The sequence below is a fragment of the Trachypithecus francoisi genome, unplaced genomic scaffold (assembly GCF_009764315.1).
Source record: "Trachypithecus francoisi isolate TF-2019V2 unplaced genomic scaffold, Tfra_2.0 Lachesis_group5, whole genome shotgun sequence".
NCBI lineage: Eukaryota > Metazoa > Chordata > Mammalia > Primates > Cercopithecidae > Trachypithecus > Trachypithecus francoisi.
In genome coordinates this window covers 62,106,372-62,133,194 of record NW_022681470.1, presented here as the reverse complement: position 1 = coordinate 62,133,194, position 26,823 = coordinate 62,106,372, and the positions used below count along the sequence as shown (strand labels likewise).

The following is a 26,823-nucleotide window of genomic DNA, read 5'->3' as shown; positions in this document are numbered from 1 at the left end:
AGGCTGGGATGGGTGTGCTCTGTGGTCGTTTGCCATCATCTGTTTAAAAGAGTTGCCAGTGCATTTCAACATCTTATGCTGAGCATAAGCTCAGCAAAGATAGTGCTATAGTTTTGGTTCTTACTACTTTTAATAAAAGGTTATCTAATCTAATCATTTTTAAAAAGATTAACAAACTCCCATTTTTCCAAGGATATCCAAAACTTGGTCTTTCTTTCTTAATTTTCTTCCGGCATGGAGGCAGCATACAGTGGCCAAAAGCAGGCATAGCATTTGAATGAAACCTGGGTTCCTATTCAAGTGCATTCTCTTTTTAACTGTGTGACTTGGGGCAAGTTACTTAACCTATTTGAATCTTGGGTTCTTCATATATAAAATGGGAATAATACATAATGCCACATATTATATGATTCCATTGATATGAAATATCCAAAATAGGCAAATTTATAGAGATAGAAAATAGATTAGTGGTTGCCAGGAGATGTGGGGAGAAGAAAATGAGCAAATAAGGGGTGACTGCTAATGGGTATGGGATTTTTCTGGGGGGAGATGAGAAAGCTCTGGAATTAAATAGTGGTGATATTGTACAATTTTGTGAACATACTAAAAGCCACTGAATTGTACACTTAAAAAGGGTGAATTATATCTCAATAAATAAATAAAATGGGAGTGATAACACCTGCCTTACAAAGTTGTTGTGACATTTGAAGATAATATACCTTAAAGCACAGGCATATAATTAGTGCTAAATATATGTGGCTGGCTGTTTGAGTGGTGTGTGTGTGTGTGTGTGTGTGTGTGTGTGTGTATGGTGAGCATTGATTTAGAAAGTTAGAACATGGGGTTGGCAGAAGAGTGAGAGGAACAGAAAGATGGAATGTGGGACAGAACAGTTTTGAGCTAGAGGCAGATTTTTTTTTTTTTTTTTTTTTGAGACGGAGTCTTGCTCTGTCACCCAGGCTGGAGTGCAGTGGCCGGATCTCAGCTCACTGCAAGCTCCGCCTCCCGGGTTCACGCCATTCTCCCGCCTCAGCCTCCGGAGTAGCTGGGACTACAGGCGCCCGCCACCTCGCCCGGCTAGTTTTTTGTATTTTTTGTAGAGACGGGGTTTCACCGTGTTAGCCAGGATGGTCTCGATCTCCTGACCTCGTGATCCACCCGTCTCGGCCTCCCAAAGTGCTGGGATTACAGGCTTGAGCCACCGCGCCCGGCCTCTAGAGGCAGATTTAGGCCCGAGTGTCTAGGCTGCCAGTCCAATTCTGCTTCTGCGGCTCTTCCTTTGTTCTTTTCTGATCTGACTATGGGAATACAAAATGCACCCTGGCAGTAGAGAGACTCTGTTACAAATGAGTCATCACCCAGGCTCCACAGCTTGTACGGAACCGTCATTTATTTAGTGGGAGAATATCTGATTGAATAAGTATAATGTGGCACTACCTACTCAGGCTCTTATTCTAGTTTCCACTCCCTGACATTTAGGGCATCAGACCCCTTGTTGCTGATCTTGCTATCTCCTGCTCCCTGGGAGGAAATGGCCTCCCCAACCACAGTGGCTGTTTGCACCCTTTCCCTTTTTAGCCTTTCCCCTTCCGAATCTTCCTTTCCTGGGGTAATCTGTTTCCCATGGTACAGGTCTGCCTGCTGTTTTGTTGTTGTTGTTATTGTCGTTTTTGAGACAGAGTCTCGCTCTGTTGCCCAGGCTGGAATGCAGTGGCACAATCTCAGCTCACTGCAACCTCTGCCTCCTGGGTTCAAGCAGTTCTCCTGTCTCAGCCTCCCAAGTAGCTGGGACTACAGGTGCACACCACCATGCCCGGATAATTTTTGTATTTTTAGTAGAGACAGGGTTTCATCATATTAGTCAGGCTGCTGGAACTCCTGACCTCAGGTGATCCGCCTACCTCAGCCTGCCAAAGCACTGGGATTACACGCGTGAGCCACCTTGCCCAGCTGGTCAGCCCGCTATTAAAAAGGGCTGGGAAATTCTGTCCCCTCCCCTCCCCTTCCCCACCCCTCCCCTTCCCCTCCCCTCCCCTTCCCCTCCCCCTTCCCCTTCCCCTCCCCTTCTCCTCCCCTTCCCCTCCCCTCCCCTTCCCCTCCCCTCCCCTTCCCCTCTCCTCCCCTCCCCTTCCCCTTCCCCTCCCCTCCCCTCTCCTTCCCCTCCCCTCCCCTCCCCTCCCCTCCCCTCTCCCTCACCCTTCCATCCCCTTCCTCTCCCCCTCCCCAACCCATCCCCTTCCCCTCCCCTCCCCTCCCCTTCCCCTCCTGTCCCCTCCCCTCCCCTCCCCTTTTCTTATTTTATTTTTTGAGACAGTCTCACTCTTGTCGCCCAGGCTGGATCTTGGCTAACTGCAACCTCTGCCTCCTGGATAAAAGTGATTCTCCTGCCTCAGCCTCTCAAGTAGCTGGGACTGCAGGCATGCACCAACCACACCTGGCTAATTTTTTTTTTTTTTTTTTTTTTGGTAGAGACAGGGTTTCACTGTTTTGACCAGGCTGATCTTGAACTCCTGGCCTCAAGTGATCTGGCCACCTTGGCCTCCCAGAGTGCTGGGATTACAGGCATGAGCTCCCATTCCCAGCCTGCCTGCTTTTAAAAGAGAAAATACTGCCTTTAAGCTTATTATAATTTGCAATATGTTTAGTCTTAAAAGTCATTACTGATTTCAGTATAGTTAGTTCTTCAGCCTTGCAAGTAGTTTTTAAAGAAGGCGTGGATTTAAATAAAAATCCAATCTGGGTTTTACATTTTGTTTTGCTCTGTCTGCTTTCTCCTTTTCTTTCTCCATGCTTCTGTTCTCTGTTTTACTAGGTTAAGAGAACAGGGATTCTTTCTCCAATAAATGCACTTCTCAAAAACAATCTTTCAGAATAAAACCTAAAAAAAAGTTACGGAAATAAAGGGGAATATGAATTGTACCTTATACCTGTTAGTTAATATAGGCTCTGCTCATACAGATCATGCTTTTATTTACTTTCTTTTCTTTCCTTTTTTTTTTAAAAAAAATTTAATTGCATTTATTTTAATGCTGAATTTACTCCTGTGTCATAAGTTTTTGTTTCTTCAGTTTCTTCTGGGATAACTTTTTCTTCTGGGCAACCTCCTTTTCTGGTTTAGGAACAATCTGTTCCTTTTCTATAAGGATCATCTCAATGTGGCAGAGAGAGCACATGTATGGGTTAATCCGACCATGAGCTCTATAGGTCCAGTGGCACATCTTAGGTGCTTTGTTCACTTGGATATGCTCAGTGACCAGAGAATCTACATCTAAACCCTTCAGTTCAGCGTTACTCTCTGCATTTTTAAGCATGTGCAGCAAAAATTCAGCAAGCTTTTTGGGCCACTGACCTTTTGTCCAGCCCCACCACCTGGCCTGGGCAAACCAGCCAGCTCCACCATTGTAATGTTGGAACGGCACACGCTGTTTCTGTAAAGTGATTTTTTTCATATACTTCGTGGCTTTTCATATACGCATACCCTTGATGGCCTGAGAAGTGTCACGAGTATTCTTCTTCTTTTTTTTTTTTTTGAGACGGAGTCTCGCTTAGTTGCCCAGGCTGGAGTGCAGTGGCGCGATCTCGGCTCATTGCAAGTTCCGCCTTCCGGGTTCATGCCATTCTCCTGCAGCCTCCGAGTAGCTGGGACTACAGGCACCGGCCACTACGCCCGGCAATTTTTTTTGTATTTTTAGTAGAGACAGGGTTTCACCGTGTTAGCCAGGATGGTCTCGATCTCCTGACCTTGTGATCCGCCCGTCTTGTGATCCGGCCTCCCAAAGTGCGTGAGTCACCGCGCCCAGCCTAAGTGTCACTAGTATTCTTGAAGTGAACACGAAGATTTGAACCTCTTGATTTGCATGATTTTGTGGGGTTCTCTGGGTCAAGTGAATAGTGAACCATTTTCACAGATTACCTCAGGCCACATAGGGGAAGAGGCCCCTTCCCTTCTCCCCTTCCGTTCTCCCCTTCCCCTCTCCCTTTCCCCCCATCCCCTCTCCCCTCCCCTTCCCGAGTTTCCCAAGTTTCCTTTCCTGAGTTTCCTTCTTGTTGCCCAGGCTGGAGTGCAATGGCGCAATCTTGGCTCACTGCAACCTCTGCCTCCCGGGTTCAAGCGATTCTCCTGCTTCAGCCTTCCTGAGTACCTGGGATTGTAGGCATGCACCTCCACGCCCAGCTAATTTTGTATTTTTAGTAAAGACAGGGTTTCACCATGTTGGTCAGGCTGGTCTCGAATTCCTGATCTTGGGTGATCCTCCCGTCTTGGCCTCCCAAAGTGCTGGCATTACAGGTGTGAGCCACCGCCCCCGGACTTTTCTTTTGTGTGATTAGCTGTGGATATGTTTGTATTAGTCTGCTGACAAGATTGTGTACCCCTAAGGATAAAGAGTATGTTTTACTCATTTTGTACCCCCCGTAGTGCCTACCATAGTGCTTTGTACATAATGGGCAAATAAATATCTGTTAAATTATCTCCACAGCTGGTGGATATTGGAATGATGTTTTGAAATTAAATGCAATTTTTTGGCCCCATAGAACATAAGAATTTTTGTAAATTCATACACATTTTACCCTCTGGGCCCCTAAAAAAGAACAATGATAGGTGACTAAGCATTTGATAGGTGACTAGTTAGGCTGCAGTTGCATTATTTTTTTTATTAAAAAAATTTTGTTTTTAATTTTGTGAGTACATAGTAAGTAGGTTTCTATATTTATGGGACACCTGAGATGTTTTGATACAGGCATGCAATGTGGAATAAACATATCATGGAGAATGGGGTACCCATCCCCTTAAGCACTTATCCTTTGAGTTACAAACAGTCTAATTACTTTCTTTAAGTTATTTAAAAATAGACAATTGGGCTGGCGTGGTGGCTTATGCCTATAATCCCAGCACTTTGGGAGGCCGAGGCGGGTGAATAACATGAGGTCAGGTGTTCGAGACCAGCCTAGCCAACATGGTGAAACCCCGTCTCTACTAAAAATACAAAACTAGCCGGGTGTGGTGGCACGCACCTGTAATACTAGCTACTCAGGAGGATGAGGCTGGAAAATCACTTGAACCTGGGAGGTGGAGGTCGCAGTGAGCCGAGATCACACCATTGCACTCCAGCCTGGGCAACAAGAGTGAAACTCTGTCTCAAAAAAAAAAAAAAAAAATTAAGTTATTATTGACTATACTCACCCTGTTGTGCTATCAAATAGTAGGTGCAGTTGCATTCTATGCCAGTATCCCAAAGAATTATTTTCATGTTCCAAAGAATGACTTGCATGCAATGCCAGTAGATCTGAGCTTCACCATGATATGGCAAGTAAATTGTTAATATTCATTCACTCAGCAAATCTTTATTTAATGCCTGACTCTGTACTAGGCACAGGTCACACATTGGTGAACCACTCTATCCGACTAACTGAGATTATTAATTCCAATTGATGTTATGAAGGAAAGAAGGATTAGTGTTTCATCATGTCCCTCCCAGAGGATTTTCTACAAATTTGTTATCTACTTAACCATTAGTTGTCTTTGAGTGGGTAGAAGTGTAGAGCATATGGAAAGTTGTAAGATTAAATGGCATTGATAAGAATAGGAGTTGAGGCTGGACGCAGTGGCTTACACCTGTAATCCCAGCACTTTGGGAGGCCGAGGTAGGCGGATCACCTGAGGTCAGGAGTTCAAGACCAGTCTGGCCATGGCGAAACCCCATCTCTACTAAAAATACAAAAAAATTGGCTGGGTGCGGTAGCTCATGCCTATAATCCCAGCACTTTGGGAGGCCGAGGTGGGTGGATCACCTGAGGTCAGGAGTTCAAAACCAACCTGGCTAACATGATGAAACCCTGTCTCTACTAAAAATATAAAAAATTATCCGGGCATGGTAGCGGGTGCCTGTAATCCCAGCTACTTGGGAGGCTGAGGCAGGAGGATCTCTTGAACCCAGGAGGCGAAGGTTGCAACGAGCTGAGATCAGGCCACCGCACTCCAGCCTGGGTGACATAGTGAGTTTCTTGTCTTGTTAAAAAAAGAATAAGAGTTGAAATGTTCTGCCTACTTTCTGACAGTAGAGGAAAATCAACCTATTTTCTCTTTGATGGAAAGATTATATCATCTTGTTTATATGGTTCAAATGCAGAATGCATTTATGAAGAGTACTGTTAGAGCTTCTTTCATTTCTGTCTTTCTTAGAAGTTACAGACAAGCCAGTAGGAAAAGTACGAGGTGTGGGTGGATGTGGTTTTTTTGGTTATGATTGTAAGACCTAAGGTTGCTTTGCTCCTTCTTACAGGAAGATAGCCTCTAGGGATGATGGGGTTTGCTTCCTACATGGTGCAGGGAATCTGAGTAGTGTCATTCATAACAAGACTACAGAGGGTGAGTTCATGTGGGGGTGCAACTTTTCTATTTTACCTCTCAGAGCTCTGACTGGAGTATCCTGGGAGGATGTCCAGTCTCAGTATAGGCCATTCCCAGGTTTGAAGGTTGATTCAGTTCTTTGCCAACCTATGGAATCTGGAACTTGACACTTACATGACCAGAGGAGAACAGATGTAGAAATGCTTAAGATATGTGTCTCCTTGCTTTGAGCTATAAATGAGACTCTCTGAGAAAATTCCCTTATGCGTAATGTTCCTCCAAAGTCCAAACAAAAACTCTTGAAGGGCAAGTTGGTTAGAGCATGGAGACTCATCAGTATCCCCTGCGGATTCTGGTTGAAGTGCCTGTCATAGGCAGTGCATTTTTCTGTTTTCTTCTCTAGGCAATGTGAACAGTTTGGATGTATTCCCCAGCTGTGTGCCACGTGGCTGTGGGAACCTTTTGACCACCACTTTCTTTTGAGTTGGGCTTTATTGTAACATGCTTCCGTTCCCTGGGGTGGTGTGCTCTGGGCTCAGGATGATGGGAGTAGGACTTGAGGATTGTTTTGCTTTTCACTTGTCAATTGTCCCAAAGAATTATGTCTAGGTTATATATTTATAAAAGCCTTTGATTGTTTTTAATTCCACTTCTTTTAAAAAATTACTTTCATCCCCAAAGTGTCTTACTTTAGTTTCATCAGATTAAGAGCTTTAGTGCCCGGGAGACTGAGGCAGAAGAATCGTTTGAACCCGGGAGGCAGAGATTGCGGTGAGTTGCACTCCAACCTGGCGACAGAGCGAGATTCTATCTCAAAAAAAAAAAAAAAAAGCAAAAAAAAAAGCTTTAGTGCCTTATTTATGCCAGACGAATTTCAGTTTAGATCTTTTTTTTTTTGAGATGGAGTCTTGCTGTGTCGCCCAGGCTGGAGTGCAGTGGCGCGATATCGGCTCACCGCAACCTCTGTCTCCTGGATTCACGCCATTCTCCTGCCTCAGCCTCCCAAGTAGCTGGGACTACAGGAACCCACCACCACGCCCGGCTAATTTTAAAAATATTTTTAGTAGAGATGGGGTTTCATCATGTTAGCCAGGATGGTTTCCATCTCCTGACCTCTGACCTCGTGATCCGCCCCCCTTAGCCTCCCAAAGTGCTGAGATTACAGGCTTGAGCCACCGCGCCCGGCCAGTTTAGATCTTTTTTTTTTTGAGATGGAGTCTTGCTGTGTCGCCCAGGCTGGAGTGCAGTGGCGCGATATCGGCTCACCGCAACCTCTGTCTCCTGGATTCACGCCATTCTCCTGCCTCAGCCTCCCAAGTAGCTGGGACTACAGGAACCCACCACCACGCCCGGCTAATTTTAAAAATATTTTTAGTAGAGATGGGGTTTCATCATGTTAGCCAGGATGGTTTCCATCTCCTGACCTCTGACCTCGTGATCCGCCCCCCTTAGCCTCCCAAAGTGCTGAGATTACAGGCTTGAGCCACCGCGCCCGGCCAGTTTAGATCTTTTTTTAAATCTTTTCTAGTCTATTTAATGGGGAGACAATTTCCCAGGCCTTTTTTTTTTTTTTTTTAATCAAATCAAACTTGCCAGAGCAAAGACTAAGGCCCTATCACAAATGCAGCTAGGTTATAAGACTAGTTTAAATAAAAGCTCTTTCTATTCAATTGAGAGGGACAGTGAGTGAACCAGTATGGAGTTTACGTTTTAGGAATATTCCATATGATATACTCTAGCCTCAGCGTTTAAGATTATGGCAATATCGAGGTGCAAGGAGGAATGTGGGGAAATATAGCTAGTAGAAGAAAAGTCATTCTTAAGTTTTAGTATATAAGAACCCCAATGAGGAAACCTCTTTCGCTTTCTCCTGGTTGAACAACTGACATGCTCTTCTGGTTCTGTCCCATGGAGATAATTGGAAAAGTTTTGCTGCTTCAACTTGGAAAAGTGGTTTGTTGGTATAGGATAAAAGTAGTTAGTGTATAGGCCGGGCGCGGTGGCTCAAGCCTGTAATCCCAGCACTTTGGGAGGCCGAGACGGGCGGATCACAAGGTCAGGAGATCGAGACCATCCTGGCTAACACGGTGAAACCCCGTCTCTACTAAAAATACAAAAACTAGCCGGGTGAGGTGGCGGGCGCCTGTAGTCCCAGCTACTCCGGAGGCTGAGGCAGGAGAATGGCGTAAACCCGGGAGGCGGAGCTTGCAGTGAGCTGAGATCTGGCCACTGCACTCCAGTCCGGGCGACAGAGCGAGACTCTGCCTCCAAAAAAAAAAAAAAAGGAGTTAGTGTATAATGGCGATATAGGCTCTACCACTAAGTAAACATAAGGGGTCACTACAGGCAGTGCAAAGTCAAAGTCAAGCTTCCCCTGGTGGTTTCCTTTCTTTTTTTTTTGAGACGGAGTTTTGCTTTTGTTGCCCGGGCTGGAGTGCAACAGCGTGATCTTGGCTCACTGCAGCGTCCACTTCCCGGGTTCAAGCGATTCTCCTGCCTCAGCCTACCAAGTAGCTGGGATTACAGGCATGTGCCACCAAGCCCAGCTAATTTTGTATTTTTAATAGAGACGCGGTTTCTCCATGATGGTCAGGCTGGTCTCAAACTCCCAACCTCAGGTGATCCGCCCTCCTCGGCCTCCCAAAGTGCTGGGATTACAGGCATGAGCCATCACGCCTGGCCTTGGTGGTTTCTTATTTAATGAACCTGATGGTTACAGGTAACTTTTAGCAGAGTGTCCTATACTGGAACATCATGTTGGTCTATACTGCTTAGACTTGTGGATTTGGATTCTAAGTCTGATCCTAAACTACTTACTTAGATCAGTGCCTTGAACTCCTCAGACTCTGAGCAAGCAATAGTAAACATCACAGGAAGATTGATGAGATGGAAGGTAATGTGCAGGGCAAAAGTGGAGACAGTGAAGAAACTGTTATTGTTCAAATCCGATTATTGCTGTATTTGATGTATTTTTTTTTTTTTCTGCTGACTTTTCTTGTCAAGTAAAATCCTATCTCTTGATCTCTTTCCTCTGAGATCAAGAGCTGGATACGCTTTACTAGGTATACCTTTGGATCCTAAAAAAATTATTTTGAAATAATTTTAAACATACATAAGTGTTGCAAGAACAATAAAAGAGTTCTAATACCTGCTTCATACAAATTTTCTAGTTGTTAACATTTTCATGGATTTGTTCCATCACCCAGTCTCTCTCCTTCCTGATATATATTAGATGTAGTCTTTTAATGAACCTTTTGAGAGCTGAATGCAGATAGTTTTTCTCATCTCCTCTAAACACTTCAGTGTACATTCCTCCCAAACAAGGATATGCTTTTATGATCATCATACGGCTCGCCAAATCAAGAAATTAACCTGGGTTCAGTACTACCATCCAGTCCACAGACCCTGTTCAGGTTTTGCCAACTGTCCCAACAATGTCTCCTTTTTTTTTTCTTTCATCACAGGGTATATGATGTCAACCCATCCCTGGAGATGTTTTCTCCACCTTAAATTCACCATTTTTAGGGCCAGGTGTGGTGGCTCATGCCTGTAATCCCAGCACTTTGGGAGACCAAGGTGGGTGGATCACCTGAAGTCAGGAATTCAATACCAGCCTGGCCACTATGGCAAAACCCCATCTCTACTAAAAATACAAAAAAAATTAACCAGGCATGGTGGTGCATGCTTGTAATCCCTGCTACTTGAGAGGCTGAGGCAGGAGAATTGTTTGAACCCGGGAGGTAGAGGCTGCAGTGAGCTGGGATCATGCCATTGCACTCCAGCTTGGGCAACAAGAACAAAACTCTGTCTCAAAAAAAATAAAAAATAAAAAAAAAATAAATTCACCATTTTTTCCTTTGCAATTGATTAGTTTGTGAATTACCATTTTTTCCTTTGCAGTTGATTAGTTTGTGGAGAGGTGTTCTTCTATTTCACTGATACCCTGTTTCTCAAAAAATCTCCTTCCAGTAGACCTGGCATTCACTGATAACTCCCACCTGTCTCGGTGATGGGGTTTTTTTTGTTTGTTTGTTTGTTTTCTTTTTACAGGCAAGGTCTTGCTTGGTTACCTAGGCTGGATGGAGTGCAGTGGTATGATCATAGCTCACTGCAGCCTTAATTTCCTGGGCTCAGGCAATCCTCCTGCCTCAGCCTTCCTAGTGTCTGGGACTACAGGCACATGTCACCGTGCCTAGCTAATTTTAAAATTTTTTGTAGAGATGGAGTCTTACTATGTTGCCCAGGTTGGTCTTGAACTCCTAGGCTCAAGCGATCCTCCTGCCTCAGCCTCCCGAAGTGCTGGGATTACAGGCGTGAGCGACCATGTCCAGCCCAGTGGTGGTGTTTATATCCATCATTGCTTGTATATGTATTAGTTGTAGTCTACTGTAAAGAAGAGCTTTCCTTTTCTCTTGTTTATTTAATCAGTGTAGACTTGTGAAGTTTTTCAATGGATTGTAATATCTTCCTATCACTTTTTATTTTTATGCATAAATTGTCCTCACTTTGGTGAGTGAGTTTCCCTTCAAGCTGGTTCCTGTGTCCTTTTGACATATTCCTACCTTTGGATCATTGTTAATGCTTATAAACTGTTATACACTGCCTTCCAAATGCCAGAAACTAAGCCCTCTGTGAACCATGGGGTTGACTTCCTTCAAGGAACTACTTCCATCTCTGTGTCCCATACATTAAAGCCTCAACTGCCAGCTGCGATTCTGTTCCCTCTGTAGTGTGACCAGTCTCAGGAGCAGTTTCACCCAGAAAGGAGCTTCTTCAGCATGCTGCTGAGTGTGTTCCCATTTTACATGGCTCCCAGGGAGTATCAGCCTCTAGGGAGGCGGTCTCCTCTCCCCAGGTGCCAATACTATCTGCTTCTTAAAAGCTGTGAGAGATCTTAACATGGCCCTGACATAGAATAACTTTAGAGAGACTTCTGCCAACTTGACTTTTCCGATTCCAGCAAGAGCTTTGGCTACTGGAGTACATTTCAGTCTCTAATCTTCAATAACCATCGCCTTCAAATGAAATAGCGTGTACTACTTGGTCCTGAAGGTTCTGAAAGCCAGACTACCTAAGCATCTGTTTTCCTTAAATGAGAGTACCTCCTGTGTCAATCTTTCAAATTTAGCTGAAGGTCAGAGAGCTTGTTTGGGAAGGACAAATAAATATTTCTGGACTAAATTTTTTCTCTCTCAGCCCCTGGAATTTTGTAGTTCAGTACTTCGAAGCTTGTGGTAGAATTGACTGTAGTAGAAAGACTATATAAGATTACTTTCTCAATTTAGGATTTGTTCTTTTCTCTACTTTTGGTACAGATAGTAAAAAATAAAACATCACTACCTATTTGTGGAAATGCATATTTGTGTCACTGGTTGGCTCAGTTAACTATAAAATCCTTTGTCCTTCTTTCTTTCTTCCTTTCTTCCTTCCTTTCTTTCTTTTTTCTTTTCTTTCTTTTGGTGGAGTCTCACTCTGTCGCCCAGGCTGGAGTGCAGTGGTGCGATCTCGGCTCACTGCAAGCTCCGCCCCCTGGGTTCAGCCATCCTCCTGCCTCAGCCTCCCGAGTAGCTGGGACTACAGGCGCCCACCACCGCGCCTGGCTAATTTTTTGTATTTTTAGTGGATACGGGTTTCACCGTGTTAGCTAGGATGCTCTCGATCTCCTGATCTCGTGATCCGCCCACCTGGGCCTCCCAAAGTGCAGAGATTACAGGTGTGAGCCACCGCAACTGGGCAATCCTTTGTTTTTCATTCACTTTCAGAGGGGACTTAAGTTGACTTCCCATAAAAGCATGGCAGGTTCAATGTTAGAAGTGATATTTTTGGCCAGGCATGGTGGCTCACACCTGTAATCTCAGCACTTTGGGAGGCTGAGGTGGGCAGATCACCTGAGGTCAGGAGTTTGAGACCAGCCTGGCCAACATGGTGAAACCCTGTCTCTACCAAAAAAAAAAAAAAAAATTAGTGGCACTTGCCTGTAGTCCTTGCTACTTGGGAGGCTGAGGCATGAGAATCGCTTGAACCCGAGAGGTAGAGGTTGCCCTGACCCGAGATCATGCCACTACACTCCAGCATGGACGACAGAGCTGGGGTTTTGGCACACGCCTGTAATCCCAGCTATTTGGGATACTGAGGCACAAGAATCTCTTGAACCAGGGAGGTGGAGGTTGCTATGACCCGAGATCATGCCACTGCACTCCAGCCTGGGTGACAGAGCTGGAGTTTTCTTTTTTTGAGCTCTGTCTCTGTCTTTTTTTTAGGCCAGGCATGGTGGCTCACGCCTGTAATCCTAGCACTTTGGGAAGGTGAGGTGGGAGGGTCACTTGAACCCAGGAGTTTGAGACCAGCCTGGGCAACATACTGAGACACCATCTCTATTAAAAAAAAAAAAAAAAAAAAGGTGAGATTTTTAAAACTACTGAAAGAGGGAAATCCTTGGGTACCAGGAACAAGTATTGCAGTAATAACTCTGTCAAGACCTGAATTAACTTTGCAGTCCATGTTACCTTTATGAACTGCAGTAGTATAATAAAGCAAAAGTATTTTCTATTTCACCGACTCTTATAGTGCCTTCCCTACGTTGGACATGGACTGTACCTTAAGAGCCTTTAGTTACCTTTCACAAGTGTGTATTACTGATTGGTAGTGGCTGAAAGGTGTGATAGATTTCCTCACTCATCTTAAGGGTCATAGTCAACACTTCTCTAACAAAAGACAGGTTAACAAGAGAAAAGCATAACAAATTTATGTGACACAGGAGGCTTTAGAAATGAAGTCTCAAGGACCCAGGGAAAACTGTCTGTTTTTATGCTTAGGTTTGATGAAGAATTCACTGCCGTGTAGAAAGTGATTGGACAGTAAGACATGATCTAATGGTAATAGACTGAGAAACCCACCAAGACTGGTGTGCTCAGGTCATTCTTGGGCTCTCTGTGTAGCATTCCTTCCCCCAGGGTATGGGATGGGGCAGGACCTCTCTAGAATGCGAGTCTTCAGAGGACAAGAGAGTGACCTTTCTAGTTTTATGGCTTGCTTCAGAGAAGAAGGTTTCTAGTTAGTTCCTTTTTTTTTTTTTTTTTTTTTTTTGAGATGAAGTCTCATTCTGTTGTCCAGGCTGGAGTGCAGTGGCATGATCTCGGCTCACTGCAGCCTCCACCTCCCAGGTTCAAGCGATTGTCCTGCTTCAGCCTCCCAACTAGTTGGGACTATAGGCACATGCCACCACGCCTAGCTAATTTTTGTATTTTTAGTAGAGGTGGGGTTTTACCATGTTGACCAGACTGGTCTTATAGTGATCCACCCACCTGGGCCTTCCGAAGTGCTGTGATTACAGGCATGAGCCACTGTGCCTGGCCAGGGTTTCTAGTTTCTATGGTCTTGAGGAAGAGGAATTCTGGTTTCTATGAGTAGCTTAGGGGGAGAAAAAGGGGAGGCAGACAGGAGGCCCGGAGAAGGTCAGAGAGCAACCTTGCTTCTGAGGCCTTCCAATCTCCTTTAGTTCAAAGTGCTTAGCATGCCAAAGCACCATACTTTAGGGTATTGTTTTCTGAGCCTGATGGGATGGAAATAGGCAAGAAGGAGAGTGTATTGCTACAAATCGATTGCCATTACCCCAGAAACAATTTAAATAAAATATCTATCCTAAAGAGTCACTAGCAACAGAAACAGGTCATGAGTATTTCCTCCTTCCTGTCATCTCTTTTCAGAGTAGTCACCCAAACAGTAATACACACTGACTGTTGAGTGGAGCATTAAGAATTTCTCTGAAAAGAGTGTACTGTTGCTGTTAGCAAAGAAACTTTAGAGATCTCAGGTAGAATAACGTTTTTTGAAAGTGTGAACCAGCCAGTGGTAATACTGCGGTTTTCTCCATATGCTTTATTCCTCATGGTTTGGGACAACTTTCATAGGGATTATATCAGTCTGCTTTACATTGAAGTCCTACAGTTACTAAATCGCATTTGACCCCAGATTGGAAAACAATGTGGCGTAGGGGTCATTGTCTACTGGCCCCCAGAGATCTAGGTACAGTTCCTGCTTATCTCTGCAGTTCACTGCTCAGAGAAATGGGGAAACCTTAGCTGTTTTTTTTTTTTGTTTTTGAGACGGGGTTTCGCTCTTGTCACTCAGACTGGAGTGCAATGGCGCTATCTCGGCTCACTACAACCTCTGCCTCCAGGGTTCAAGCAATTCTCCTGCCTCAGCCTCCCGAATAGATGGGATTACAGGCATCAGCCACCATGCTTGGCTAGTTTTTGTATTTTTAGTAGAGATGGGGTTTCACCATGTTGGCCAGGTTGGTCTCGAACTCCTGACCTCAGGTGATCCACCCGCCTCAGCCTCCCAAAGTCCTGGGATTACAGGCGTGAGCCACCGCGCCCAGCCTGGTTTGGTTTTTTGAGCATCCATTTCCTCATCTTTATTATTATTACTTTTTGAGGCAGGTGACTCACCCAGGAGAGTCACACAGTAGCGTGATCACGGGTCACTGCAGCCTCAGTCTCCCTTGGGTCAAGCAGTCTTCACACCTCAGCCTCCTGAGTAGCACACCACCATGCCTGGCTGATCTTTAAAAATTTTTTAGTAGAAACAAAGGCGCGGCGGGGGTTGCTCCCTTTGTTGTCCAGGCTGGTCTCTCACTTCTGAGCTCAAGCCATCCATCCATGTTGGCCTCCCGAAGTGCTGGGATTAGAGGCATGAGCCACCACTCCTGGCCCATTTCTTCATTTTTAAATAGAGTTAATAATAGTCCTTGTCTGGTAGAATTATGAGCTTTAAATGAGATGAAGCAAATAAAGTGATCAATAGATATAAAGGGCTCAATAAATGTTATCTAAAACAAAAACCAAAATGGGTTGCTGCTTTAATTGTTCTTCTCTTCCATCTAGCTTGAAACTTTTGTTTAGAAGTAAACAAAAATCAAAATCTGTATTTAAGAACAACCACCAAGAACAATAACAACAACAAAAGCCTTGGTTTGCACTTAAGACGATTTGGTATGAATTTTCCCCCAGCCAGAGTTGGCAGGGTTAATGTGCGCCAGCTGAGAAGCCATGCTGTTACCTTCTGGCAGCCCATATGCAGATGCTGTTGTATTAATTACAAAAGAAAACTCGATTAACTTGGAAGTCCTTTAACTGTCAGTGAGGCAGCTGCTCCAGCTCTGAAACAGGTTTTCTTCCTCCCTTCTACTGTCAGTCTACAGCTTTTAATCTCTTCTTTAGAGAACTGCTAAGACTGCACTGTAGGTCCTCAGAGCCCCTGGCTAGTTCAGTCTACTTTTTGATCTGCAGTTATAGTGGTCCAAGGGGCACTTGCATAGATTCACATATAATTTAAAATAAAATAAAAACAACCAGACCAACCACCCATCCCCCTCACATCCTTGTTCTTTCAGCAGTTAAAACCTGGCATTTTAGAACTGGAAAGCATGTTAAAGATGACCTAATCCAACTCCACCCGCCTCCATTTACCGATGAGCATTTCAAGGCTCAGAAAGATCGAGTGGATTGCCAAGGTCACAGAGCTAGTCAGAGTGGCAAAGCATGCCTTCATTCTCGTGCTGTTCTCGCTTCCATATTGCACTCCACATCACTGAGCAGTGTGCTCAGAATCCAGGAGTAAAACCATCTGCTTCCAACTTCATTTCTCTCCAAGCCCTTGTTCAAATCTGGTGGAGATGTCAGATAGATGAAAAAGCTAAAGATTTAGTGGGAGAAGCAAAGGGCTTGGATAGTGACGTGTTGGAAAACAGAGAGAGTGATGTTTGCCATAGACTTCTAACAGTGTACTGGGCTCAACTTCAGCACCCTTTCCTATTGCACTGGTCTTTGGTTGGTTTGACAGTAGCAAGTTTATTTGTGGTGACTTTTTGTAGGAAAGATGGAGGTGGGGAGTGTTCATTGGGGTCAGATGAATAATGGGGTGTGTCTGCTGTGGTTTTGGCTGATGCAGCCTGTTTCATTGGCTGTCCGGTAGTTGACACTTTGTCTCAGAGGTGCAGAGGCTTTCTCCCTCTGGTCCTGAAAAGTGATTTAGTTGGTTTTCCTCTCTATTATCCACTCTCCTGGTAGTAGCAGTAACAAAGGTTAGTTAGGTTTGTTGGTCTTTTTGTGATGAAACCATTTTTATTGTAAGAATTTAAAGGTTGTCAGTATGCATTCACGTGTAGACACTTAAGTGAAAATCTGGGGAGGACTGGCAACAGAAGAAAGCTAGGAAGTGTAGATGAGGGTAAAGACATTCTAGCTCGACTTCTCACTGCTCGAGCTAAGACTATGGTAGTTAAATTCCACAAGATGAATGGAAGGGTCCTGTTCTTGTTTTTTTTTTTTTGAGATGGAATCTTGCTCTGTTGCCCAGGCTGGAGTACAATGGCACGATCTTGGCTCACTGCAACCTCCGCTTCCTGAGTTCAAGCGATTCTCCTGCCTCAGCCTCCCGAGTACCTGGGATTACCACCATGCCCAGCTAATTTTTTGTATTTTTAGTAGAGAGAGAGTTTCGCCATGTTGGCCAGGCTGGTTTCGAACTCCTGACCTCAGGTGATCCACCCGCCTCCGCCTCTCAAACTGCTGGGATTACAGGCATGAGCCACTGCACCTGGCCGAAGGGTCCTATTCTTTATCCGCATGAAGGAGGTTTTTAGGAGTGATGGTTGCTCTTAAACTATTCATCATGATACTGGACTTTTCAAAGTACTCAGTGGGTTTGCTTACAGCTTTCTATAGGTAGCTCTCCCCGCTAAATGGATTCTCAGACAAAACAAACAGATCTGTAACATTAAGCCCTTGGTATGTGTCAGGCATTGTGTTGGGTGTTGAGGATGAAATAGGATGGTTCTTCCTGCTTTTGATGATTATAAACAGATCATTAGAATAGAGCATGGTAAGTGTTCTGCAGTTGTGAATAAGGTATGAAGGGACTCAGGACTGACCTGCTGCTACTTGTTAAGTGACCACACAAGCAATTGGCTGTGTCCTCTTGCTTTTAGGTTGTAGATCAAAAGAGTAGACTAGTTATCTGCTGTTACACTCTTGTATTTAGTAAATACCCTTGCACAGAATTATATACTTAGTTAACTCTGGTTTTTGAAAGGAACTCCTCTCTTTCCCAGGAGAGTAGATTGGCTTGTTTCAGTGTCTGGTGTTGCTGATGTATATATGCAGGCCAGGGTGATATCCTTATAGACAGAGAGCTATGAAAAGAAGGGCCCTAATGAAATGCATAGCGGGATTTGCGTGAACACAGACCTCTTTAACCCTTTTGGTGTTACTGTTTGTGGAAGAGAAGGATGCTTAGGGATTTGAAATTGTAGCTGGGTAGGTTCACTCTGAAGTAGAACCACCTCTTAATTGACTCAGGCCTCTCTTGCTTCAATTCCAGCAACAAACAGAATAAATGGCCTACAAATAATTTAATGCAGCTTATGGTTAAGTGACTAAAACAAATACTGTTTCAGTTAGTGCCACCCAAAATTTCAATTATGATGGATGTCTTTGGCTCAAGGATTGGCCTTTTTGTAGCCTAAGAACTGTGTGTCTGTGCTTTTCTGAACAAATGCGGGAATTGCCTGAATCTTAGAGGTAGGCAGACACTGATACTGAGGGAATAAGGAAGTGATATAGTTCAGACTGAGAGTTTCAGTGAACTAATTTCGGGTTATTTTTCCCGGACAGAGATTCTCATTCTTTAGGAAGCTTGTTCTGTCTTGAACCTTATTTGAATGTGTTTGGGGAAGTTATCCATTTAGATTAGTAGTAGTTGCCTTGAAAGGAGTTTTTTTGTTTTTGCTTTTTAGATTTTTATTTTTTATTATTTTTTGTACAAAACATCAGGTTGGTGAAAAGCAGATTTTTTAATTGACACATAGTAATTGTACATATTTATAGGATACATGTGGTATTTATAGGATACATGTGGTATTTCGATATGTGGGTAACAATATGGTAATGGTCAAATCAGGGTAATTGGGATGTCCGTCAAGGAGAATGTTTTTGAGATAAATCACATCTCTTTCTAGATTTGCCTGGATTTTATCCTAATAGGCAATTATTTCCCTTTGTCCTATTTAGGGTCTTGTCTCCCATAAACAGAAGGAATGTGATTTGACTAGGAGGTATTGATGTTAATTGAGCACCCCAGTGTTTTAAGGAAACAGATGACTTGGCAGCTGGGATGTTGTCACCAGCTATCAGAGCGATGAACTGGAAAAGATTCTAGAGCTTATGCAAACCTGAATAGCATTTCATTTTATACATTTATACATTTTATATATTTATAGCTCATACATTTAGTAGTAAAATATGTCACAATGAAGAACATAAGCTAAAACCACATATGGTAGATAATTTAAAAGGACCCTATAGTGCTGTATTATGTGCTACATGATGGCATCTTGGTCAACAAAGGTATAGTATTTTTAGCACACCTTTTCTATGTTTAGATATGTGTAGATACACAAATACTTAAGATTGTGTTACAGCTATCTATAGTATTCAGTACAGTAACATGCTGTACATGTTTGTAGCCTAAGAGCAATAGGCTACACCCTCTAGCTTAGGTGTGTAGTAGGCTGTACCCATACCACCTAGGTTTGTGTAAGTATGCTCTGATGTTCACACAGTGACAAAATCGCCTGATGATGCATTTCTCAGAATGTATGCCTGTTGTTAAGCAACACATGACTGTAATCTGTGTTCAAGTATTACATCTTCTGTCAGAAGGAAGGGTTTAATTTTGACACATTCAGGTATGTTTCTCCTTGGGCTCGCATCCCAACCAGTATGGTTTTTCTGGCTTTGTTATTTTAATAATCTTGGTGTTTGTGATGGAGTCCTTGTAAACTCCTTAGGCTGTCCCTCCACTGAATGAAAAAGGAGCGGGGTGGGAAGATCAGGTCACTCCCACGTTTCTGAGTAGAAATAACAACTTGTTCCTAGAGAATGAGCTAGGGAAGGGAATTCTGTTTGGTATGTGGAGACTTTTCTCACTGGGGTTTTTCCCCTGATATGTCCTTCAACCAAGGTTCCTAGCTAGAAATTTCTCCTCAAGGACCCTGTCATCCTCGTGGGATTTCTGTGTGAGTCTCTCTCTCTCCCCTTCCTCACTCCTCTCTCTCTACTCCTTTCTCTTCCTCCACTCTCCCCTTCCCCAACCAGGCCAACTGAGCTGCATTTCCTTCCCGCCTAAGGAAGAGAAGTACCTCCAGCAGATTGTGGACTGCCTCCCTTGCATACTGATCCTCGGCCAGGATTGTAATGTCAAGTGCCAGCTGTTGAACCTGCTGTTGGGGGTGCAGGTGCTTCCCACCACCAAGCTGGGCAGTGAGGAGAGCTGTAAGCTTCGGCGCCTCCGCTTCACCTATGGAACTCAGACTCGGGTGAGCCTGGCGCTCCCTGGACAGTATGAACTCGTGCACACGCTGGTTGCTCACCAGGGCAACTGGGAGACCATCCCTGAGGAGGATCTGGAGGTCCAAGAGAACAATGAGGATGCTGCTCATGTTTTAGCGGAACTGGAGGTGATGATGCACCATGCTCTCTTACAGGTACCAATCTCATACTTCTCTACCAATTGTATACATATATACCAGCTTTCCTTTTATTTTGACTTTCTAGAAAAGTAATTCGATGATACATAATCTGAACTCTGAGCAGCAGTGGCTAGTGGAGTCAGAGGAACATAATCTGGGAAGTTGAAAAACAAACAAGACTGTAGCAATACCCATTGCTGCCTCTTCTTACCATGCTGCAAGGCCCTGAGTAGTTTGCTTGTCACCTCACTTCCTTATCTCTGTTTCTAAAATGAAAGGAATATGTGATTCTTGTATCTCAGCATGCTTTTACAGAATAATTGTAATCAAAGTTAGAAATCCTTTCTCATTTCTTAACCAGAAGATATGGCTGGAATTGTCTCTAGTTACCTCTTTCTAAAAGGAATGATAAGATGAGGGATGAGTATTGTTCTTATTAGAATTGAGACCAAGTGAAGAATTTTGTGGGTTCTTCCTTAGACCTAACCGTTAATTTACTAAGTAGTACAGAGGACAGATCATTTCTCCTACTTTATAAGGAACATGGGAATGTGAGGCCAGGTCTGGCTCAATGTAAGGAGACATGGAGATCTTGTTATTTGAAGAGTATCTTAGTTTCTCTCATAAACTCCCAAAGAGAGCACAGATCCTGTGCCATCTCGTAAGATATCATATTGTCTAAGACTTTATATATTATCACTTAGGAAATACTTCTCTCTTGGTCTGTGTTTCCTTTCCTGTTGGATAGTTAGGACTGGGCTATTTAATTAGACCAAATGGGTATGTGACTATGGCAGGGTCAGGAGTGGATAGAGATAAAATAATTCAGCCATACTCAGAGTTTGACCCTTGGTTAACTGTGCCAGGAAGGATGGGCTGGTTTGGCAGGACCTGAAAGAGTGGTTTTTTCTTTCCTTATTTCTTATAACCACTTCAACTACCCCACTTCTTTTTTTTTTTTTGAGGCGGAGTCTCACTCTGTCGCCCGGACTGGAGTGCAGTGGCCAGATCTCAGCTCACTGCAAGCTCCGCCTCCCTGGTTTACGCCATTCTCCTGCCTCAGCCTCCTGAGTAGCTGGGACTACAGGCGCCCGCCACCTCGCCTGGCTCGTTTTTGTATTTTTAGTAGAGATGGGGTTTCACCGTGTTAGCCAGGATGGTCTCGATCTCCTGACCTCGTGATCCGCCCATCTCGGCCTCCCAAAGTGCTGGGATTACAGGCTTGAGCCACCGCGCCCGGCCAACTACCCCACTTCTAAGAAGCTTAGTTTCTCAGTCAATGAATGAGTCCTTTGGTTGTGGCCATGGCCTGTGACACTGTAGAAGTAAAAACTGTCATCTCATTTCCTTCCACAGTCCATATATCTTTCATCTTGATAAATGCCACAGGGGGCTATGTAACAAGCCCCCATTCTCTCTCAGCTCAGTTTCAGTGGTGGTTTCCTGTGTTTTCAAACTGAGAGTTCACATTTCCTAGCTCCAGGATAATGTGAGGGTTTTTGAATAGCTCTGATAGTAACTCTGGCAGTAATCTTTGTATATTAACTGTGGCATGTTCAGTTGACCCATGAACTTCTTCACAATTCACAAGTATTTGATCGATCCATACACAGTCTCTCTGTAGTATACAGTCTTGGTCTAGTTCCTTCAAACTTCCAATAGCTCAGTGGTTTTCAAACTTATATATATATATTTTTTTGTTGTTGTTGTTTCCTCTTCTTCTTCTTTTTTCTTTTCTTTTTTCTTCTTTTTTATTTTTTTTTGAGATGGAGTCTCTCTCTGTTGCCCAGGCAGGAGTGCAGTGGTGTGATCTCAGTTCACTGCAACCTCCGCCTCCTGGGTTCAAGTGGTTCTCCTGCCTGAGCCTATAGAGTAGCTGGGACTATAGGCGCCCGCCACCACACCTGGCTAATTTTCGTAATTTTAGTAGAGGCAGGGTTTCACCATGTTTGTCAGGGGTTTGTCAGGGTGGCCTTGAACTCCTTACCTCAGTGATCCACCCACCTCGGCCTCCCAAAGAACTGGAATTACAGGCATGAGCCACCATGCCTGGCTACTGTTTTATATTTTAATTCAGGGTAAGACAAACATTTTCTTTCAGGACCCAGTACATGTATACACATATACATTTGAAATACAAGTTTCGTGAAACATTACTTTTGCTTTCTGCAATACATACTGATAATTTCCTCTCTTTTTGACTTCATTTTTTGAAAATGTGAGTAGCAACCCACTAAGTTGATGCTATGACCTGGTAGATTATAAACCTGTAGCTTAAAAAGCACTGTTGGGCTCAGTGGCACACACTTGTAGTCCCAGCTACTGGGAAGACTGAGGCATGAGGATTGCTTGAACCTAAGAAGTTGTATCCAGCCTGGGCAACATAGTGAGACCTGTCTCTAAAAAAAGATAATAATAATACTGTTAAATAGCAGAAATGACTGATGTAAGTCAGGTGGTGATTTTTACCATTCTTGCCTTTAATAACAATCCTGGAATGTGACAAAGCCATCCGCAGGAGAGGCAAATCATTTGACTTTTTTCTCTTAGTCCCTTCATTTTTTAAAATTACTATTATTATTTTTTATTTTTTTAATTTGTGAGACAGAGTCTTGCTCTGTGGCCCAGGCTGGAGTACAGTAGCATAGTCTTGGCTCACTGCAACCTCCACCTTCCAGATTCAAGCACTTCTACTGCCTCAGCCTCCCGAGTAGCTGGAATTACAGGTGTGTGCCACCACACCCGGCTAATTTTTATATTTTTAGTAGAGACATGGGGTTTCGCCATGTTAGCCAGGCTGGTCTTAAACTCCTGACCACAAGTGATCCTCCCGCCTCAACCTTGCAAAGTGCTGGGATTACAGGCATGAGCTACCATACCCGGCCCCTTCATTTTATTGGTTTAAATTTCTAATGCTTGTCTGAGCACAGTGACTTATGCCTGTAATCCCAACACTTTGGGAGACTGAGGGAGGAGGATTGCTTGAGCAGGTTCAAGCGATTCTCGTTCCTTAGTCTCCCAAGTAGCTGGGATTATAGGTGCCTGCCACCACACTCAACTGATTTTTATATTTTTAGTAGAGATGGAGTTTCACCATGTTGGCCAGGCTGGTTTTGAACTCCTGACCTCAAGTTATCCGCCCCCCTCATCCTCCCAAAGTGCTGGAATTATAGTCGTGAGCCACCGTGCCTGGCCCTAATTTTTTTTTAAATTTCTAATGCTCGTTTACTTTTATTCCATAAATTGAGGTGATATAAGAAAGTCACAGAAAGGGAAGTACGAGCCATTCCCCAAGTGCGTATCTGAGCATGTATCTTTCCATTGAGAGCTCCCAGGGCCTACTCCTGATGTGTGCTAAGCATGCAGACAGAGGCAACAATTGAGGCTACTTGGATGGGATGTTGAGATACCAAATCAGCTTTCTCTCAGCATAGTTAAAAAATATATTCTCTCTTCTCTTTTCTTGAGGAATTATTTAGCCTCTCATGTTGTTTCGTGTGGTTTGTGAGACTTCCTTGGCCAGTGTTTCTCTAGATCTGCTTTCTTCTCCAGTGGTTTTGGTGTAGGCCTCGTACCACATCCCTGTAGTTCTAAGTTTAGAATCCCTTGTTGTTGAGTCTCAGAGGGCCTTGCAACCTTTGTGGAATCCAAGCACTGCTCTCTCACTGCAGCCCGACTCCTGTCTCTGTTACATACATCAGCAATACTCAGCTTACTGCTGGGGGCATCGCACAGCAGCTACCTGGAAGATCGTTCATGCCAGCGAGAATGAGCTTTTTGTTTAGCTCTAGTTATTTTTAGGACCAGTGAGTTAGCTCTAAATAGCCCTTCCATCTGATTTATGAAGTGGGTAGTAAAGAAAGGAAACATTTAGCTAAAGGAAATCAAGATTGAATTAGGGGAAATGCAGTGTTCATTTTGAACTGTCAAATTATCAAAGCAGAATTTCCCCTGCCCTCTTATACAATGGTCATTCTTCTAATACGTTATTTTAAAGTCCTCATAAATTAGCCATTTTCAGTTTGTTCCAGAATAGGCCAACTCACATGGACCCACACTGCTTGGTATTCCCACCTTTTTATTCTGGATCCCCTGAGATTCTCAGTTCAAAATTCAACAGTAGAGGAACACTGTCAAGCCGTTCGTATCTGAAACCTCAGTTGGTGTTCAAACATAGTCACTTTGCAATTGGCAGCGCAGTTCACCATTCGCCATATTCACTAGTTGTGTCTTTATATACAAAAGTACTCCCCCTTCCCCACCCTCATGCCTTCCTTCAAGCATATATATCTGATACCTCCTTTTCCATTTCTTTCTTCTTACAAATCTGATGGAACAGTTGTCTACCTTAGAGTTGCTCAATCTGATATATCTGTGTGTGTGTTTATTTTTGTTTTTTTCTCCCGTGAACACCTGTAAGAAAAGGAAGAAGCAGCAGCAGAAGCGATTAAACTTGCTCAGCCTGAGATGGGATTCCTGCAGCCTGGAGGTGGCGTTTTGTTTACTGTGGCAGTTACATAGCTTCAGTTGATCTGCTCTGATCAGTAGCCCACCAGGTGCTTTTGGCCTTTTGGGCTGCCACATACTGACCTGGTTATTGGCTCATGGTGTTATCTGTTAGGGTTTACTTCAGGGAACTGAGGTAGACTAATATTTCCAGGCAAGGTCAGTGACTTGCAAATAACCTTTTTTGTGTGTGTGTGATGGGGTCTTACTCTTGTCACCCAGGCTGGAGTGCAATGGCGCAGTCTTGGCTCACTGCAACCTCTGCCTCCTGGGTTCAAGCGAGTCTCCTGCCTCAGCCTCCTAAGTAGCTGGGATCACAGGTGCCTGCCACCATGCCTGGCTAATTTTTGTACTTTTAGTAGAGACGGGGTTTCACCATGTTGACCAGGCTGGTCTCGAACTCCTGACCTCAGGTGATATGCCCACCTCGGTCTCCCAAAGTGCTGGGATTACAGGTGTGCACCACCATGCCTGGCTAATTTTTGTACTTTTAGTAGAGACGGGATTTCACCGTGTTGACCAGGCTGGTCTCGAACTCCTAACCTCAGGTGATCTGCCCACGTCGGTCTCCCAAAGTGCTGGGATTACAGGTGTGCACCACCATGCCTGGCTAATTTTTGTATTTTTTGTAGAGATGGGGTTTCATCACGTTGGCCAGGCTGGTCCCAAACACTTGAACTCAAGCAATCTGCCTGCCTTGGCCTCCCAAAGTGCTGGGATTACAGGGATGAGCCACCACGCCTGGCCAGTAATTGTTTTTGTTTGTCTGTTTTGCTACCCTGTTTTTAACGAACAGATATCGGTATTTAAAAATTTTCAGTAATTAATGCTTTTACAACTCATAAGCATTATAAAAGATCTTAAAATGACAAGTTTACATAAAATTTTAACCCCCAAATTTACTAAACACTATTTGTTGCTAGAAAACTAGCTTCTCTCATTTTTTGTCTAGTTATTGGCATTTCAAGACCAGACTGGGCTACAAAGTGAGACCTCATCTCTACAAAAAATTAGCCAGGTGTGGTGGCGTACACCTGTGGTCCCAGCTACATAGGAGGCAGAGGCAGGAGGATCATTTGAGCCCAGGAGGTCGAGGCTGCATTGCATCTTGGGTTATGGAGTGAAACCCTATCTCAAAAAAAAAAAAAAAAAAAACCACACACACACACAAACCCCAACATTGGTGGCTCACACCTGTGGTTCCAGCACTTTGGGAGGCTGAGGTGGGCGGATCGCCTGAGGTCAGAAGTTTGAGACCAGCCTGGCCAACATGGTAAAACCCTGTTACTATTAAAAATACAAAACTTAGCTGGACATGGTGGCAGGTGCCTGTAATCCCAGCTACTCGGGAGGGTGAGGCAGGAGAATCACTTGACCCAGGGAGGTGGAGGTTGTAGTGAGCCGAGATCACGCCACTGCACTCCAGCCTGGGCGACAAGAGTGAAACTCTGTCTCAAAAAAAACCCCCAACATTTGTTATACATTACTTACCTTTAGTTAGATACCATATTGTCTCTTGAGTATATCTAGGTTAAAAGATAAAAATTGATAGGTAAAAGGTAAGAAAGAATGCTGGGTGAGGCCCTCAGGGCAAGAAGATACTGTTGGTGGAGGGAGTCTATGGAATTGGGCCCAAAAATGGTCAACTCCAAGGGAAAAGAAACAAGGATCATATTTATATGTACAGGACAGAGAAATAAGAAATGATATTCTAGAAGTATAATTAAAAATTTAAAAACTCTTATGTGGCAAAAAAGGGAAACTGAAGTGATATATTTAAAAAGGATGTGGAAAGTTCAGGCGAATGCTAAATTATAAATTCTTTATGGCAGTAATCCTATTTTGTTTTTAATGTCTCTCTCACCTTTACCCTAGCATGCACTAACATACATAGTAAAATGTAACCATCCTGCATACATTGCTCTTTGCCAAAAAACCTGGGAATTCCTGTTATAGGCTAATATACCTATGAAGGATATGTGTGATTCAGAGGCAATTTTTTTTTAATCCCTATGCTCACTGTAATAACCTTGATATATCTCTTAAAAGAACAGCCTGGCTGGGCGCAGTGGCTCATGCCTGAAATGCCAGCACTTTGGGAGGCCAAGGCAGGCAGATTGCTTGAGTTCAGGAGTTTGAGACCAGCCTGGGCAACAAGGCAAAACCCTTTCTCTACAAAAAATACAAAAATTAGCTGGGTGTGGTAGCACATGCCTGTAGTCCTAGCTACTCGGGAGGCTGAGGTGGGAGGACCACTTGAGCCTGGGAAGTGGAGGTTGCAGTAAGCTGAGACCGCACCATTGCACTCCAGCCTGGGTTTCTGTCTCAAAAATAAATAAATAAATAAATAACAACATCCTGTGTAGCCATAAAAAAGAATGAGTTCGTGTCCTTTGCAGGGACATGGATGAAGCTGGAAGCCATCATTCTGAGC

At 43.9% G+C, this 26,823-nt stretch overlaps 1 protein-coding gene and 1 pseudogene across 3 annotated transcripts in view; one reads left to right on the top strand and one right to left on the bottom strand.

The window, feature by feature from the left end:
• The window catches only part of DSTYK (dual serine/threonine and tyrosine protein kinase), a 71,068-nt gene that overhangs the window by 8,831 nt on the left and 35,414 nt on the right, over nucleotides 1-26,823 (top strand). For 2 of the 3 annotated variants that reach the window (XM_033200692.1, XM_033200694.1), the window contains exon 2: nucleotides 19,510-19,898. In XM_033200692.1, the coding sequence (XP_033056583.1) occupies nucleotides 19,510-19,898 (389 nt within the window). The remainder of the gene's footprint in view (nucleotides 1-19,509; nucleotides 19,899-26,823) is intronic. The other variant, XM_033200693.1, reaches the window with a different exon arrangement.
• LOC117076804 lies at nucleotides 3,011-3,900 on the bottom strand (annotated as a pseudogene).